General features: G+C 50.6%; 1 protein-coding gene across 3 annotated transcripts in view; it reads right to left on the minus strand.

The window, feature by feature from the left end:
• Window positions 1-3738: 3738 nt before the first annotated feature.
• Window positions 3739-19811, minus strand: part of sh3gl3a (SH3-domain GRB2-like 3a) — a gene marked incomplete at its 3' end in the record, with an annotated part of 247251 nt that continues 231178 nt past the window's right edge. For 2 of the 3 annotated variants that reach the window (XM_084337947.1, XM_084337946.1), the window contains exon 10: window positions 3739-3941. In XM_084337947.1, coding sequence (XP_084194073.1) covers window positions 3739-3941 — 203 coding nt within the window. The remainder of the gene's footprint in view (window positions 3942-19811) is intronic. The other variant, XM_084337948.1, reaches the window with a different exon arrangement.

Below are 19811 nucleotides of genomic sequence, written 5' to 3' on the forward strand. Positions count from 1 at the left end.
AACCTTGACATTTTACAAATCGCTGTAGAAGATTTCCAAAACCCTTTGATTGGATTTTGCAACATCCGTATCAGAGCTTGTGACCATGTTCTCTTTGGGCCAATATGTTTTATACTTCTCACCAGACCGTGAAAATGGTAACACTGTCCAGAATAAATATGCAGAACAAAAGGCAAACATAAGGCTGTCATTGTAGAATGTCTGTGGTGAAAGCTGGAGCCAGGAGGGAATGTGTCATACAGTGAGCAGGAGGACTGCATTTCACAGATTGACTTCAGAGAGTTTGTGGCCAGGGAGAGGTGGGGAGGACTTAAGTGGTCCGCACACGGCGAGCGACCGACGTCGCCTGGCAATGTGATCGCCTGTCGCTCAATGACAATTGCTTAGCACCCCACACCAGAGGCGACCGTTCAGGTATAATAAGCTATGTGTCGGGTGTTTCCCCCCGGGAGATATAGGAGGACGGACCGCCGGGACCGGACGTTAGGTTGTCGTGAAGCGAGCGTATATATATTAGCAGGTAGCTGTGTTGTGCATTACAAGGGAGTATTAACCTGTAAAACCCATATTGAGCTGGAATTAAACCACCATATACGAATACAACCTCTCCTCATTCTTCCTGGCATTACTGCATGACTGATCGCCACAATACATTCACTACCACCGATTGGACAAGTATTGTTATGCACCTGCTGAGAGAGAATGTTTTTTCACTGAAGACGCAAACTGTTCTGTTCTCAATCATCATTTTCTTTGGACAATAAACCTTACAAACTACATCAGCTGCAGCCTGGACATTAAACTCTGTCAACATCCACAACTTATTTTGTTACCCGAGTATAAAAACACTAGTAAGTGCATCGTGGCGCATTGTTCATTTATTAGTTAATGACAAGCGGCCACTATAGCTTCTCCAACTAACGTTATTTATTTAAATTGTTCCTGTTAATAATAATTAACATAAGTAGCATGGTAATAATACGTAGGTTATTGATCAATGAATGTATTGATAAATTAATGGTGCACAAATGATACACCAGTAGAACTTCTGTACTACTTCTACTGTAGAAGTCATGTTATTTCCTCATTGTCCTGCTGTGTCGCCTGCCGTCGCCTCAAAAAATAGGATCGAGGCGATTTTTAGCGAGGCGACAGAAATTGCTGCGCGACCGTCGCTCAAAATCTCCTGCCGTGTGGGCTGTCTCATTCATAACAATGGAGGCGATAGAATTGTGTCGGTCGCCTCGCTTAAAAAATCGGTCGCCTGACAAATCGCCCGCCGTGTGCGGAGCACTTCAGGGAGAGGTGGGGAGGACTCAGGGAGAGGTGGGGAGGACTCAGGGAGAGGTGGGGAGGACTCAGGGTGAGGTGGGAAGGACTCAGGGAGAGGTGGGGAGGACTCAGGGAGAGGTGGGGAGGACTCAGGGAGAGGTGGGGAGGACTCAGGGAGAGAAGTTGGGAGGTTTGAAACTAAACGCCATATTGGTTGAGGGACCCAATATGTTGGTGAGAGGTCTTGACTCCAATGTTAGAACTTAAATGTAGGGCTGGTATATCGTTTGGAAATGTTTCGATATCGGTGCCCATACATGGGACTCGATACAGATACCAAAACAATAAATGTTTCAGTTATGTGTGCTGTAAGAGCCAATCAGAGGCTTTGTTACGTGTTGGATTGGTCTGAACACAAGGAACGGCCAATCGGCCGCCTTAAAAAGCAAACACACTTATGGGCTAACTGACGATGATGAGATTAACTATTAACACTTTGAGTGCCAGCGAAGAGATTTCTCGTTAGTTCATGCCAACCGTTGAGTGCCACAGACGAGAGATCTCGTTTTTAATCGTTTTTTTTTTTTTTATTATCGATTTCCATTCATTTTTCATCAATCTAGCCTCACGTTACCAGTGGGGATATGTCTGTACTCGAACAGGGAAAATAACGCCCCCTATCGTCTCTCCGGATGGTACTACACCCCTTTGGATTGGATTGAATGAAACGCATGGAGAAATAAAAGTCCTGCTTCCACATTTTACTTGTCAGACAAGTAACCGGAGACGATCCAAGTAATCGCCCACGACCAGAACAGCGGAGAATGTGTGTTTCCAGTACCCAGCGTTGGATCAATAAACGCGATCAATATTTGGAATGGCGATCAGGAATTGGAATAATCTTTTTGGAGAACATCTGATCTGAGGCAAGGAATCTATTTTACCAGTCTTGGGATAATCAGAGCTATTTTCACCTATATATCAGCGTGTGCCATATGTGTGTACGTGTGTGTCTGTGTGTGTGTGCGATCAGGAAATAAGATAATCGATTTTTCAGCCCGCTTCTATAGCGTGTATAAGTACACATATACTATCGATAATCTAGCGTTTATTTGAAAACGATTCATAAATAGGCCAAAAAATTAGAACGTGTTTTGTGTATTCCAGTAAAGGGCGTTTATCACAGAATCTTTATTTTCTTCTGGAACTTTCAAAAAACGAGCGTTTTTCAAAATGGTATAAAACGGAAATGAACCGATTAAAAAACAATCCGTTTCGACAATGTTGACTGCAAACAAGTCATTGATAAGCGACGGCCATATTAGACACATAGCCATAATTTAAGATATAGTTTATGCGTTCGCAAATATGAGAGCTCTGTCATTGAAGTGGGTGGTGGCACGCAACGGGGTTCCGGGGCACCGGAGGCGTGGCACTGAAAGTGTTACCAATTTTATTGTTATTGAAATTTGGAATCGAATGACAGAGCATTTTCTTTTTTGATACTCGAAAGTATTGAAGCAATTCAATCGATACCATAAAAGTATTGAATTTTCAATAGCCAGCCCAACTAAAAATTGTTATAAAATTTTATAAAAAAAAGACCACTTCAAGAACCAACATACAGTAGACAAAAACAACACGCTACAGTGAATATAAACTCACATCTAACAGACCAAAAGAAAAATTCAACCAAAAATATGCTTGTGAACATTCAGAAGCAAGAAAACAATTAAGACATTCAACCTCCAGAGTCAGTAGTTATGTTACAGAAATTGTTTCCACCAATCATCATTAACAGTCCTGATGATTCATACGTTTGATTGAAAAACAAAACAAAATAGGAAACAGTCAAAACAAAACACAACAGAAAACAGTCATAACATAGGAGTCAGAGGACCGTGGATTGACACTGAAGTTGGTCTGTGATGAGACCAGAGGTCTAGGGTCTATTGAAGGGACCAGAGGTCTAGGGTCTATTGAGGGAACCAGAGGTCTAGGGTCTATTGATGGAACCAGAGGTCTAGGGTCTATTGAGGGAACCAGATGTCTAGGGTCTATTGGTGGGACTGGACATCTAGGTGGACCAGAGGTCTAGGGTCTATTGAGGGGACCGGAGGTCTAGGGTCTATTGAGGGGACCGGCGGTCTAGGGTCTATTGAGGGGACCGGAGGTCTAGGGTATATTGAGGGGCCTGGAGGTCTAGGTGGACCAGAGGTCTAGGGTCTATTGAGGGGGCCGGCGGTCTAGGTGGACCAGAGGTCTAGGGTCTATTGAGGGAACCAGAGGTCTAGGGTATATTGAGGGAACCAGAGGTCTAGGGTCTATTGAGGGAACCAGATGTCTAGGGTCTATTGAGGGGACCGGAGGTCTAGGGTCTATTGAGGGGACCGGAGGTCGAGGTGGACTGGAAGTCTAGGGTCTATTGAGGGAACCAGAGGTCTAGCGTCTCACTGTGTTTCTGTCTCACTGAGGCAATGGGACCATCACCTCCACATAGTTAATGGGGAAGAAGCCGGACTCTCCGTTGATCATCCCCTCGTACCAGTTCTCGTCGATCTGGTTGGTGAGGATGATGACGTCTCCTTCCTTGAAGCCCAACTCCCCCTCGTTCTCTGGATCAAAGTCATACAGCGAGCGGCAGCATGGCTGGTCCAACACCTCTGACTCTGAACAGAGAGAGAGAGAGAGAGAGAGAGAGAGAGAGAGAGAGAGAGAGAGAGATGGGAGGGGACAGAAGAGATGAGGGAAACATCAGATTACCATCATTATTTTTGTCACGTCCCACCTGTTAATGGACTGTTCTCCCATCTGTTAATGGACTGTTCTGCCCGGGGTCCCTGTATGTTTGTTTCAATGTGTTTCTGTCCCTTAGTGTTTTCCTTATCTCTCTCTTTCTCTCTATCTCCCCACTTCTCTCTCTTGCTCTTCATGTTCCCGTTAGTATTGTGTTACTCTTGTCTTGTATTAGGTTATCTGTTTAGTCTTAGACCCCGTCCACACGAGCGCTGGATTTGATGTAACCATGATTGTATGTGCGCAGTTGCACTGTTCGGGCACACACAACCGGGGTTTGCTACACTGCAACCGCGGTCTTTGAAAACCGGAGTCCAGGGTGAAGTTTTGCGCACATCCCGGTTGCAGTGGGTGCATGTGGGCATAGCAACCGAGGTTATTCTCAGTGTTTACAGCAGAGCTGTCGCAATTATTTCCCATGTTCACGGCAGACTGTCGCAAACAATAGCAAGTTAGCAACCGAGCGCGGGGTAGAGAGATTAGAGCTGAGCCAGCTACACCAGTGTTTACAGCAGAGCTGTCCCAAGTAGCGTTATATGAAAATGATTGTAACAAACTTTTGTTCGAAACGTATCGTCTGTGTTGAAGAGTGTTGTAATCGACTGATGTCTGTTGTCGCATTGTGTAGCTGCGGCTAAACTAAACTCATGTGTTGTCAAGTTATTGTTATAAGGAAGCCAGTCCAGACTGCATCCCCTTAACAATTGTTTGTATTGAGCCGTATTGTATTGTACCCATTCTGCAATGTGTTAAATAACGTTTGCATCCATTCATTCTACTAGCGTTAGCATGTAGCTAACAACACCGGAGATCTTTTTGTGAGACTAAACTATCCGCTCTTGGTGGTAAATTGTGTTGCTGTTGGTTTTGTTTCATCAACAAATTAGAGGCAGAACACACAGTGAATGTATCCGTTTGTTTATTGCACTTTTATTGCACTTTCTTTGCTGAAAAATATATATGCTACATTGGCTAAATGGCTAACGCAAGTAATTTAAAGATGGTGGCTATGTTGTTTTTAAGCAGGAAGTGTAGTGAGCGTTCAACCTTTTCTGATTGGTTGAAATGGCCTTCATGTCTGAACAACATCGCCGCCAACTGCTTTGGCATTGTACTACATGTATCGGCTGCTGGTTTTCCAGCCGCCGTGAGTATGCGGTTATACACGGTTATTCACCTGTGTGGACAGAGGTTTATTTTTTTCAAAACTTCTGTGTCATTAATACCTGTGATCGTGTGGACATAGCCTTAGTCTTTGTAGTTACTGTCTGTCATTAGGTTCTCTGTTTAGTGTCTGTAGTCTGCTTGTTTTGTCCCAGTGTATGGTGTTTGTCTTGTCATCCATAGTTGTAGTTCCTTGTAGTTCTTCGTCAGTCTGTTTCCCTTCCCAGGTGTCTCCAGTTATAATCATCCCAGGTGTTTCTCGTTTGTCATTTGTTCATGTGTATTTGATTTCCTTGTTATATTATCATACTGGTCATCGCGTCTCGCTCTTTGCCATTATGAGATAACTCTTATCTCCTAGCACCTACTGTGCTCATGAACAAACAATTTGCACTCACATGCACGTGACCAGGCCACGCCCCCGCGTCCTGCTATAAGACGCCGGACATGGTCACACTCTACCTTCCTCTTTTTTTGTTTCCAACATGGACGTTGCAGTGCACTCCGTGAACTAGTTGTTATGAAACGCAGGGAGAAATTACACAATGTTGGGTTTTCGCCGGAGGTTCACCAGCCCCTGGAATCTTCTCGGCGCATCGGACCTGTCCTGGGGTTCCCTCATCTCGTGACAGCGGATCGAGGGACGTCGCGCGACGGCTAGCAGTCAAGCTATGTCGCGCACAGGTAGGGTCTGCGCTGCCAGGCTTTAATGCTAGCATTTGTGATACTGCTCGTTGTCCCGTGAGACAGCCGAGTTGTGTATTGGCGCGAGGGGCAGGATATTTGGGTAAACATGGTCGTCATGACTCTGAATTGGGTGTTTTCCAGGCTATCCTGGAGCGTGCGGCTAATGCTACGATGCTGGGTCACTGTTCCTTTGTTCCCCGCCGTGGGCTGTCACCACTCTTCCGTCCTCTTAACCAGTTCATTGCTGAAGGTCAATCGGTGTCTAATGTGGGGGGTTTTGCTGAGGCTTATTTACCCATTTTACGGGTGGATGGGCTGACAACAGGGCGCAAGGCAGGTGTGCCGTGGCTTGAGGGCCAGGTAGCATCGTTCCTTTGCCCTGGCATGGTTGAACGGTGTCCCACCCGGAAGCCGACGCCAGAGGGCGAGTCAGCCCGGCAGGTGGCTGTATGGGCTGATGAAGTTTATACCGCCGCAGGACGGAATTTAGCGCCAACCAGTGTCATTGCTCAGTTGACTGCTTTTCTGTCCACAATAGTGTCAGGTAGTGGGGCCTTAGGGCCAGCCGACGTCAAAAACATTGCACGTGTTTTTGGGGTTATAGAGCTTTTAACTCAGTCGCAAGCTATAACCGCAGGGAGGACCAGGATGCTGTCAACTCTTATTCACAGGCATCTTTGGTTGGAGCAGTCTTCCTTTGAGGAGGAGAAAAGACTTCTTCTCCTCAGGTCTCCCCTCTCCGCAGATGGACTCTTTGGTCTTTCCGCAGGAGCGCGGGCGGTATTTGACCTAGGCCTCACACCGCCTCGCACCACGCAGCCAGAGGTGAGGGCGCGGCCTTGCCAACGACTGTGGCGAGGCCCTCAACCCCCTCACTCACTCTGTCAGATGCCGAAAAGCTCATCCACGCCTTTGTTTCCTCCAGGCTGGATTACTGCAACGCACTCCTCATCGGGATTCCTAGCAAGAACATCCAAAGGCTACAATGTATCCAAAACAGCGCTGCTAGGATCCTGATGAGAGTGCGGAAATACCACCACATCACCCCCATCCTCAAGTCCCTTCACTGGCTCCCTGTCTCACTCAGGATTGAGTTCAAAGTCTCCCTGCTCACCCACAAATGCCTCTACGGAAACGCCCCCCCCCCCCCTATACCTCAAAGAACTCATCACCCCTCACTCCTCCTCTCGACATCTCCGCTCTGGCCAGGCAAACCTCCTCCAGCGCCCAAGGACAAATCTATGCACTATGGGAGATCGGGCTTTTTGCTCCTCCGCTCCCAGTCTGTGGAATGCTCTCCCTGACTACCTGAGAGCACCACAGACTGTGGATGTTTTTAAGAAAGGCCTCAAAACCCACCTTTTTAGTAGAGCCTTCTGTTGACATTTTATCAAATTTTTTGCTCCACACATTTTATGTTCTTTTACCAATTTATTTGATCAGTTTTATTATTCTATGTCTCTCTGCTATTTTATGTTTTAGTCTTGCCTATTTTTATATTCTTTCTTTCCTTTATTCTCGCTAGCTTTTAAGTCCCTTTAACTGTAGCGCTCTGAGAGTTGCCCCGCAACTGTAAAGCGCATTACAAATTAAATCTATTATTATTATTATTATTAACCAGCGGCCATGTTTCCCCCGCCTGAGGTACCCTGGACACAAAGAAAACAGGTGATCGCAAGGCCAACAGCCTTGGCGGCCGAGGGATCGGCTACATTAGATGAGCATGCCCTAAAAAAACGTTGCCGTCTAGCTGTCTAGCTCGCTCTCCGGTCACTCCCCCCCCCCCAACACCAGCGGGATACGGGCTCTGATTTGTTCCCTTTGGCTGCGGGCCGCGTGCCTTCAATGAGGTGCAAGCGGCCCCAAGTTTCGCTTCTCATGGGGACAGGGGCTGACACCCAGTTGCTGGCTAGGCCTGGGTCTGTCAGTGAGAATGCTGTGCTGTCAAGTGGCTCCCACGCCACACGTTCTGCATCTGTGTTTGGTGAGCCTGGTGTTGTGTCTGTCAACGACGAAGGTTGTCAGCGGGGGAACTCGAGGCCCAGGGGGTCGCAGCGCGAGTTCCCCCAGCCCCGCCCTCGCCAGGCCGGGTATCACGTTAGTGCCTCCCACGGCCGGAAAACCGGCGGTGGTCAGGCAGGCGCGCATGATTTGTGTGGTAGTAATATCACTGCAGTGTGTAGGAACCCACCCTATCGGGCAGTGTGGGGACCTCGCGCCTTGTATGTCCAGCTGTAGAACGGTTCCTCAGCAATCCATGCTGGGGAGGTGTTCTGTGGGGGAGCTTTTGTCACCCAGTGTGATGTCAGCTTCCCCCGTATCAAACCGGCCCTTTCTGTCGGGGTCCCCCCTTGGGTGCGATTGCCTCGTTGGTAGTGTCAGGGTGCGATATCCCGGCTCCACGAGACGCCCTGCTCGCGCGGTTTGCGGGTCCAGGGTTGGCAACGCACAGCAGGTGGGACCAGGCCGCCTATCTACGGTTCCTGGCGGACCAGCGCCAAATGGCGGCGGGTGCGCTTTGGGATTATCATCACATATGGCTACAGCAGTGCCGTATGTCGAGGTGGATGGAGAGAACGCTGAGGCGGGGGCTTGTGTTGCAGTTTACGCAACCCCACCCTCTGTTTTCAGGTTTGGTACAGACCCTGTTGTCAGGGTCAGCAGCAGTGACAGCTCTGGCCGACGAGATCCAATCTCTGTTAGCGAAGCAAGCCATTGTCGTGGTCCCAAAGGAGGACGCGATGTGTGGCGTTTACTCCCGGTATTTTCTGGTGCCCAAGAAATCGGGAGGTGTCAGACCTATTCTGGATCTGTCTGTGTTCAATCCGCTGATTGTGATGAGGCGGTTCAGGATGTTGACCGTCAAACACCTGATAAGCTCCGTCAGAGTGGGGGACTGGTTCACCTCCATAGACCTGAAGTGTTGTGAAGGGCCAGATTAAACCGAATATATATATTTATTTGTATATATATATTTAATTGTATTTGTATATTCTCTAATATTCCCTGATATCCCTTGTATATTCCTTGTACAATATGCATTGAATATCCATTCTAGCCTACTGAACATCCCATAATAGTCTCCATTCTACTATTGGTCGAGACCTTGGTGCCAGGCTGCCATACCCCCCAGACCCAGTTCAAACGTACCGCTCAACATGTACGAACAAGTCCTAGTTCCGCGTAGGAATCTGGCTACCGCACCACTAACGGTACTATTTGTTCATAGTGCGTATATATACTGCGCTACTAAAGTAGGACTTCCTTTTCAGTCCAGTTTCTTACCCTCCAATAGAGTCACAGACGTAAAGCCTCCCCGCGACGCCACGTGTGGGAGTAAGGCCAAGTTCGGCCTACCATCGGTATTGAGACATCGTGTATATTAATATTTGAATAGTCATATTTGGCACTATATCGTCGAGTTGGACGTAGTCTATTAAGCTAATAATAGTCTATTCATATGTAGTGCTTCGTGCGGTGAGAATACTATCGTAGTCAGTACCCCATCGTTTCGGGCAGAGAACTGGCTGCTTATCCAGGATGGTCGACCCCATGTGAGATTGCATCTGAGGAGCCCCAGAGCCGACGAGCGAGTGGACCTGCATACCGGATTATTCTACCGACGACAGCCCGCCTTCCCAGGCACGGATTATGCTTTGTATACAGTGATTATTCTATGGATAAAGACCCCCGACACTGCCGTGTGTTGGAACCCCCCCCCCTGGAGAGGACGCAAGGTGAGGAGACGCTCTGCAAGACGAGGTCGCTTCACGTCTCTCCCCCGTGGACCGGAGAGAGCCGGCTCACAGAGAGTCCAACTGCTTTCATCCGTGGTCCAAGGATCGCTGGCGCACCGAGCTGCACAACTGTGGGTTCACCCAGGATACCCTTGGCCGGACGAGGCAGCCAGACTCTACCCCCCCCCCCCCCTCCTACTCCTGTTGTCTTACAAGCGACCGGATTAACCCCCCTTAGTGTATCCAGTCTTATAATCATTAAAGTATCATTGCTGTTATTCCTTAACTATTCCAGGTCGTATATTTACCGCCTGCGCCACCAGAGATTGGACATTCTCTATTGATATACCAACGAATACTCTTTGCCATAAAAGTGCATACTATTGCAATTCATAAATGTAATTAAGTGATTAAGTGCTTGCTCTACACACCATTGCTGTGTAGGAATAAATACATACTTCGACTTCGTACATTTGTGTTGGATCCGTTTCATCTACGTGAGAGTGTTTATCATAATATATTTATGCCGAGTACTGGGTGGCCGAATATTAAGTACAAAGGTAGTGGTAGTAAGTATCATATCTAGTAATACAGTCAGGGAATTGTACCCCTCAGTTACAATTGGTCCTTCGAGCCGGATGGTAATTAGTGTAATATTAATATAGTGTTATTAATATTGAAATGGCCTATGATGAACACTCCACGAAACGATCCTCCTAACCAACGCCCGCAGCGCGAACGACGGCTCCCTCAGTACTTAGAGGCTTACGCTGTCAGTCAACAACCTAGTCTTCTACTAACAGTAAACGCGGTAAAACTAGAAAGTAAAAGTATGTCTAACCCCAACGCCCAGACTACCCCGACCATAGAGGCCCCTACGGGTTCTAATGTAACTGACCAAGTTCACGGTGGGGACCAGTGGGAACCAGACATGACTTCACACCCCGCCAGTACTGAAGAAGTAGTCCCCGATGAGTCCCGGGAGGAATACAACGCTACCGAGAGAGAACTCGGCACGGAAGAAGACGGGGAGAGCACCGTGGAGATAGAGCTCCAAGGCTCCGCAAGGAGTACCCCGAGGGAAGGCTCCCCTATACAACCGCCTTCTCCCAGCGAGGCAGAGAGGACCCTACAGCAGGCCTTCCTCATCAGCCTGAACGCCGCTGCTGAACGCGACCGACTGCAGATCCAGCAGCGGAGCGAAGAAGAGCATATACGTCTAGAAATAAGACGCATTCAGAGGGAAGAGAATGTGGCCCGAGACCGAGCAGACAGCCAGCGAGCAGCTGCTGGTGCTCTACGGGACGCAGAGCGCGACAGACAGCAAGCGCAACTAATAGAACAGCTGATCAGACGGACAACACCCTCTCCCTCCGCCAGAGGCTCCAGGAACTCGTCTAGACACACCTCCAGGGCGGCATCCCCTAGCCGAGTAAACAACCCTGAACTTGACCAACAGACGAGGTCTATATCCCCCACAGACCACCTCCCCCCACCGGTCCAAGCGAGACCTAGCAACCGGGAAGGAGCAGCATATCCTGTGGAGAGGCTAAACCAGAGACTACAAGCACTGGATGACCTAACTGAAGACGAAGAGGAAGAGGAGGAGAACCACGCCCGACGACAGCACCGTACTCTACCGGACCAGGAGGTCCGGTACAGCCCAGGCTATACTCCCGCGGAGCTGCGCTACAGACCCCCGACTCTATACCCGGGTGAGCACGACGCACGACCCGCACCGAGGAACAGCACCTGGACAAGCGGGCCATGGTACACTGCCGGTACCAGCCCATACCAAGGAGCGGGAGGAGACTCGCCTAGGAGGCCTCTCCCCCAACGCTCGCCGATGTATCCACAGTCAGCGTCATACATTGGCCCGCCTATGGTACCCGACTTCACCCAAGAGAACCGGGCCCAGTATACAAAACTCCGCATGTGTCTGGAGACCATGTTGGTGGATGTATTGGATGAACGCCATAAATACGCCATCCTACTGAAGCACTTAAAGGTACCCCGCGCACATAATATAGCGCTCGCCTACGCGACTTCCACCACCCCATACACAGCAGCGCTGGTAGCATTGGACCAGAGGTATGGGCGCATATGGGATTACGTGATCCAGGAGATCCGACACATCGACCGCTTACCCCCAGCAATAGACAATCGAGCACTGGACGACCTGTCCATCAGAGTGCAGTCCCTGGTAGGGATGTTGGGAGCGCAGAGAGAGAAGGGGAGGCATGAACTTTACGCCAACTCAAATGTGGAAAGGATCTTGGAGAAGCTGCCGCCCGCTCGACAGGAGCGTTTTAGGCGGCAGAGAGACCACCGAGACCCGAATGGCCCCGAACCGAACCTCCTCGATCTAGCAGACTTCCTGGCGAGAGAAGTCAGCAGCCTACGGCTAGATACATTCGGACGGAGCACCCCTGGCTCCAGAGAAGGAACCAGACGACTAAATGATGGAAGAAGATCGGTGACTGTGATGCACCAATCGGAGTCAGTACCGAGCAGCAGGAGCCACAGTACCCCCTCCAGAACGGAGAAGTGGAAGATAGTGTGCCCCTACTGTGAGAAAGAACACTGGCTAGCGCAATGTGACTCCTTCCCCAAGCTGAACGCGGAGGAAGCAAGTCAATGGATAAAGTCCAACAAGCGCTGTTTTCGCTGTGCGCGCTCACACATGGCAGCCGAATGCCGCTTAAAGAAAAGGTGCACCAAGTGCGATGGAGCCCATCTGGACATACTTCACGACAGTAACAGACGGCGCCCTTCACCCGCACCATCCAGCAGCAAAGCGAGCGTCATGTACATCGATCCCGCCAGCAGCAGTGGAGCCCGAGTACTCCTAAAAGTAGTGCGTGTGACACTAAGCTACCAGAATAAAGTCCTGGACACTTACGCCGTCCTCGATGACGGGTCAGAGAAGACCCTTCTGCTCGCCTCCGCTGCGGCCCAGCTAGGGCTGCGGGGAAGCGAAACCCAAATGACAATTCGGACAATAAGACGAGATTTGAAGACGATAAAGGGCGAGAATGTCTCATTCTCTATCGCAGCAAGCGGCCAGCCTGAGCGACGGTACCAGATCACAGACGCTTTCACCAGCCAAGAAATAGGACTGTCGCGGTACACATACCCCGTCGCCAAGCTGATGGAGAAATATGCACATCTGCGCAAGTTACCGATCCCGCTCATAGACAATGCTATGCCGACCCTGTTGATAGGCTCCGACCATGCAGACCTCATTGTCCCGATAGACCGGGTTCATACCGGACCCCGAGGCTGTCCTGCAGCAGTCGAGACCCGTTTGGGATGGACTCTCCAAGGCCCGCTCGCCAAATCTCTCAACCGAAGTACAGCCACTAGATGTCTCCACTCCCGAGTCACAGAGGGAGAAACCGCACTCCTGCAACACGTAGAGCGGTTATGGACCTTGGAACAAATGCCCTTTAAGAACGGAAAGAAAGACATTCGCTCTAAAGATGACATTTACGCCATTCACCTCCTCGAGACAGGGACCAAGAGAGTCCCGGTCAACGGCGTGTTGAGATACGCCACGCCACTCCTGCGGCGAGAAGGAATGCCTACTTTCCACGCCAAGACAGACGCCACAGAACGGTACCTGCTGAACACGGAGCGGCGCTTAGCCAAGAACCCCGCCCAAGAGAGTGTATACCGCGCTGAGATTGAGAAGCTCATCACAGCGGGACACGTCACAAAGATGGACATTAAAGAGGCTGACCAGACCACTGAATCGTGGTACGTGCCTCACCACAAGGTCCATCACAACGGTAAAGACCGCATAGTATTTAACTGCAGCTACCAGATCGGATCCCAAAATCTGAATAAAGAGTTACTGCCCGGTCCCACACTCGGCCCCTCCCTACTCGGCGTTCTACTCCGCTTCCGCCAGGAAAAGGTGGCCATCAGCGGGGACATTAAAGGAATGTTCCTGCAGGTGAGATTAGTAGAGGAGGACAAGCCCCTGTTACGGTTCCTATGGAGAGAGAAGCCAGGAGATGAGCACCCAGCCATCTACCAATGGGAAGTCCTCCCCTTCGGAACGACGTGCAGCCCCTGCTGTGCTACATTTGCACTACAGAAACATGTAGCAGAGGACCCAGCAGCGGACGAAGAGGTCCGACACAGCGTAAAGAACAGCTTCTACGTAGACAACTGTCTACAAAGCCTTTCAACCCAGGAAGAAGCCGAGGCTCTCCTGATTAAACTCCGCGCCTCATTGATCAAAGGCGGCTTTGATCTCAGGCAGTGGGCCAGCAGCGATCCGCAAGTACTGCGCAGCCTCTCCTCCGAGGACAAGGCAGCCAGCAGCGAGACCTGGATGGCTACAATCCCGGGAGAAGCCCAGGAGATGACCCTGGGATTGGTGTGGCGATTCAAAACAGATTCGCTTCACTACAGACACAAGCCCCTGACTACGGAGCAGGGAAGGCCGGCGGCGGCGCCGACCACCAGACGGAGTGTGTACACAACACTCGCCCGACAATATGACCCGCTAGGATGTATTCTACCGTACACCACCAGGGCAAAAATGATTGTACGAGCATTGTGGGACAAGGACCAGGGCTGGGACGACCCCATTCCCGCACACCTTGCATCCACCTGGAGAGAGTGGGAGATGGAGCTCCACTCACTCCCAGGCGTTAATATGCGCCGAAGCTACTTCCCACCCACGGTGAGGCCAGAGACATGTAAAATGGACTTACACGTCTTCAGTGACGCCTCAGAGGTCGCATACGGATCAGTAGCCTACTTGCGGGCCCAAGAAGAGGGGGGAGAGATCTACACAGCATTTGTCCTCGCCCGCTCGAGAATAGCCCCACGCAAGCAACAATCTATCCCACGCCTAGAGCTCTGCGCAGCCCTAGCCGGAGCGCACCTAGCCACGCTCATCCAACGTGAGCTCACCATACCGGTGTCTAGAACAATCCTGTGGTCAGATTCCACGACAGTACTCGCCTGGATCAAATCGGACTCATGCAAGTACAAAGTCTTCGTGGGAGTCAGAGTCACCGAGATTCAAGACTTAACCGAAGAGTTAACCGGAGAAACAGAGTGGCGCTACGTTGATACAAAACAGAACCCAGCTGACGTCATCACCCGGGGAATGCCCCTAGATGACCTCACCCGTCGCAATGTCTACAGTGACGGCCCAGCATTCCTAAAGCTCCCGGAAGGAGAGTGGCCCACGCCTATCCCGAGGGAAGCCAGTCAGGAGGAGGCTGAGAATAAGAAGCCTGTGTTCTGTGGATTGAGCACTGTTATCTCCGCAGACCCCAACATAGATGATTGCACTACCATAGAGAGTGCACAACAAAGGACATTCCTGCGGCACCACCCGGAGTGTAAGTCCCCCGCTGAAATGTCAGCAGCTAACTACGAGGAAGCAGAATTGCTTCTACTGCAGCGAGCCCAGAGAGACTCGTTCCCCGATGAATTGGCCTGTCTACAGGGAGGGAAGCCCGTCCCATCCGACAGCAGATTAATTCATCTGGCCCCCGAGAGCGACGCTCATACCCTCATCAGAGTGGGTGGTCGCCTACGCAGAGCCCCCAATCTACCGGATGACATTAAATACCCGATCGTATTGAACAGCCGACACAAGGTCACAGAGCTGATTATAAAGAAATACGATGAGGATGTACATCACGCAGGAGCAGAAAGAGTCTTCGCGGAAATCAGACGTCGTTACTGGATCCTACAAGGAAGAGAGGCGGTACGACGCTTCCAGCGAACATGTCTAGACTGCCGCAAGTGGCGCGCGCAGCCCAGCATACCAAGGATGGCTGACCTTCCTCCATGTCGCCTCCGAATCGGTGACAAGCCATTCCACTCAACGGGTATGGACTGCTTTGGCCCGCTGCACATAAAGAAAGGAAGAGGAACCGAGAAGCGGTGGGGTATTGTATTCAAATGCATGACCACCAGAACGATACACATCGAGCTTCTCCCGACCATGAGCACAGACTCATTCCTTATGGCCTTCCGTAGATTCACATCACGGAAAGGAAGACCGTCTACACTATTGTCCGATCATGGGACAAACTTCAAAGGCGGCGAAAGAGAGCTGAGAGAGAGCTTCCAAGCTATGGGCCCAGAACTTAAGACCCACCTCGCTCCAGCACAGATTGACTTCCAATTCAACCCCCCAAACGCACCCCACTTCGGTGGTACTTGGGAACGGGAAGTGCGTTCCATAAAGACAGCCCTGTACGCAGTACTTGGGGCCCAGACTGTGGCGGAAGAAGTCCTAATGACAGTCCTCACGGAGATTGAGGGAGTATTGAACTCTAAGCCCCTCGGCTACGTCTCCAGCGATGTGGCGGATATCGACCCAGTTACCCCCAACACACTCCTGATGGGGCGGCTAGATCCCGCGTTACCCCAGACAATGTACCGGCCTGAAGAAGCGAACGGCCGACGAATGTGGAGGTACAGCCAAGTATTAGCCGACAAGTTTTGGAGCAGTTTCCTACTGCACTACCTACCGTCTCTACAGACCCGCCAGAAGTGGGTAAAGGAGAGAGACAATTTGACAGAAGGAACAGTCGTCATGATTATTGATCAATCACTGCCCAGAGCTATGTGGCCGGCCGGCCGCGTAAGCAAAGTGATCACCGGTGCCGACGGCAAGGTCCGAGCAGCTGAAGTGCTTGTCCAGGGTCGCACTTACACCCGTCCCGTGGCGAGGCTCATAGAACTGCCCCGACTCCCAGACACAATCGATGATGACCATGACCCTATAACCCTATGACTTTGTGAAGTTGACTGACCCCTACAGCAAACCCTTATGTGTAAATAGACAACGCGATTAATCTGTCTCTGCTTAACTGATTAGGTCTGGGACCAATCAGGGGGTGGCTGTTGTGAAGGGCCAGATTAAACCGAATATATATATTTATTTGTATATATATATTTAATTGTATTTGTATATTCTCTAATATTCCCTGATATCCCTTGTATATTCCTTGTACAATATGCATTGAATATCCATTCTAGCCTACTGAACATCCCATAATAGTCTCCATTCTACTATTGGTCGAGACCTTGGTGCCAGGCTGCCATACCCCCCAGACCCAGTTCAAACGTACCGCTCAACATGTACGAACAAGTCCTAGTTCCGCGTAGGAATCTGGCTACCGCACCACTAACGGTACTATTTGTTCATAGTGCGTATATATACTGCGCTACTAAAGTAGGACTTCCTTTTCAGTCCAGTTTCTTACCCTCCAATAGAGTCACAGACGTAAAGCCTCCCCGCGACGCCACGTGTGGGAGTAAGGCCAAGTTCGGCCTACCATCGGTATTGAGACATCGTGTATATTAATATTTGAATAGTCATATTTGGCACTATATCGTCGAGTTGGACGTAGTCTATTAAGCTAATAATAGTCTATTCATATGTAGTGCTTCGTGCGGTGAGAATACTATCGTAGTCAGTACCCCATCGTTTCGGGCAGAGAACTGGCTGCTTATCCAGGATGGTCGACCCCATGTGAGATTGCATCTGAGGAGCCCCAGAGCCGACGAGCGAGTGGACCTGCATACCGGATTATTCTACCGACGACAGCCCGCCTTCCCAGGCACGGATTATGCTTTGTATACAGTGATTATTCTATGGATAAAGACCCCCGACACTGCCGTGTGTTGGAACCCCCCCCCCTGGAGAGGACGCAAGGTGAGGAGACGCTCTGCAAGACGAGGTCGCTTCACGTCTCTCCCCCGTGGACCGGAGAGAGCCGGCTCACAGAGAGTCCAACTGCTTTCATCCGTGGTCCAAGGATCGCTGGCGCACCGAGCTGCACAACTGTGGGTTCACCCAGGATACCCTTGGCCGGACGAGGCAGCCAGACTCTACCCCCCCCCCCCCCTCCTACTCCTGTTGTCTTACAAGCGACCGGATTAACCCCCCTTAGTGTATCCAGTCTTATAATCATTAAAGTATCATTGCTGTTATTCCTTAACTATTCCAGGTCGTATATTTACCGCCTGCGCCACCAGAGATTGGACATTCTCTATTGATATACCAACGAATACTCTTTGCCATAAAAGTGCATACTATTGCAATTCATAAATGTAATTAAGTGATTAAGTGCTTGCTCTACACACCATTGCTGTGTAGGAATAAATACATACTTCGACTTCGTACATTTGTGTTGGATCCGTTTCATCTACGTGAGAGTGTTTATCATAATATATTTATGCCGAGTACTGGGTGGCCGAATATTAAGTACAAAGGTAGTGGTAGTAAGTATCATATCTAGTAATACAGTCAGGGAATTGTACCCCTCAGTTACTTTCACATCCCGATCGGATCCCGATCCGATCCGATAGGATCTTCCCTCCTCACAGGAAATTCCTTCGCTTCCTCTTTCAGGGTGTAGCGTACGAATACCAGAGGCTGCCGTTCAGCTATTCTCTGGCCCCTCGCACATTCACCAAGTGCGTAGAGACCGCGCTGGAGCCTCTACGTCGTCAGGGGATACAAGTTATTTTCTATCTCGACGACATTCTGCTCCTCAGCCGAGGAGGAGGTCACCAGGTCTCATACCAGACTGGTGGTGGAATTCCTCACCAGTCTGGGTTTTGCTGTGAACTGGAAGAAGAGTACTCCTCTTCCCAGTCAACAGTTGGAGTACTTGGGCTTGGTTCTAAGCTCAAGGCCCATGAGGGCAACCCTCATGTGGCGAGTGGATATTCTCGGTGCGCTCAGGGGGCTCCGTCCTAGCAGGACGGTTACGGCGCTGTCTGTGATGCGCCTGCTCGGTATGATGGCATCTGCTCACTCTGTGGTCCCTCTTGGCCTCCTCTTCATGAGGAGGATACAGAGGTGGTTTTCCAGTATGAAAATAGACCTGGTGGGAGGCAAGTGGAAACGACTGAAGGTTCCCATGTCAATACTGGGGGATCTCGTCCACTGGGGGAGGACTGGTACCCTCACCAGCGGGATCGCCATGGGCTGCAGGCTGTCACACGTCACGGTCTTCACCAACGCTAAGCGCGTGGGTGAGCTGTGTGCTCTCTCGGTGCGGCCTGAGTGCCTGTCTATTCGGGCAAATAGCGGTGTGACTCTGAGGCTTAATCCAGTCTTCGTGCCAAAGAATATCCGGAGCTCTTTTCGCTCCAGGGATATTGTGATTCAGGCGTTTCATCCGCCTCCTCACGCTAGTGGGTTAGAGGCGAGCCTTCATCTGTCGTGTCCTGTCCGTGCTTTGGGGGTTTACCTCAGTCTGACACAGGATCTCAGGGCTGCCGATCAACTGTTTGTTTGTTACGGTGGCCCTCGCGCAGGTAAGGCACTGTCCAAGCAGCGCCTGTCACATTGGTTGTACGAGGGCATTGCCCTTTGCTACACGTTGGCTGGACAGGCCCCCCCTGGGGGTGTCAGGGCGCACTCCACTCGTGTTAGGGGGGGCCTCGTGGAGGACATCTGTGCTGCGGCCTCCTGGTCCTCCCCGGGTCCCTTCGTTAAGTTTTACCTCATGGACATGACTGGGGGTTCTGTCTCCCAGGCGGTTCTGAGGTCTGGGACCTCCCCTGCGTCCCGCCAGTTGGTGGGCTAGCAGGGGTGTGTGGGTGTGTGCCACGCCGGGGTGCTGTGTCACACGTGGTCCCGCCTGTACTGTGTGTTTTCAGGGGTCTTTGGTTCCCCATTTTTACGCACTTTGGTGGAGTTGACTGCCTCCCCCCCTTCGTTAGGACGGGCGGGTGGACGGGACTACCCTCCTCCCTGGTAGTGGGGCTTACGGACCCCCTGAGGGGGTACACTTGTCGGGTCACACGTCTGCTCTGTCCCATATCTCATAATGGCAAAGAGCGAGACGCGATGACCAGTATGATAATATAACGAAAGGTTATCCTATAACCTAGTTATATGAATACTGGCAGAGCGTCTCGCTCTTAGCGCCCTGAGGTCCCTTGGTTGGGTTTTCAGTGTTTTTTCCGAGGAAGGTAGAGTGTGACCATGTCCGGCGTCTTATAGCAGGACGTGGGGGCGTGGCCTGGTCACGTGCATGTGAGTGCAAATTGTTTGTTCATGAGCACAGTAGGTGCTAGGAGATAAGAGTTATCTCATAATGGCAAAGAGCGAGACGCTCTGCCAGTATTCATATAACTAGGTTATAGGATAACCTT

Source organism: Notolepis coatsorum (assembly GCF_963971535.1).
Source record: "Notolepis coatsorum genome assembly, chromosome: 2".
Classification (NCBI taxonomy): Eukaryota; Metazoa; Chordata; class Actinopteri; order Aulopiformes; family Paralepididae; genus Notolepis; species Notolepis coatsorum.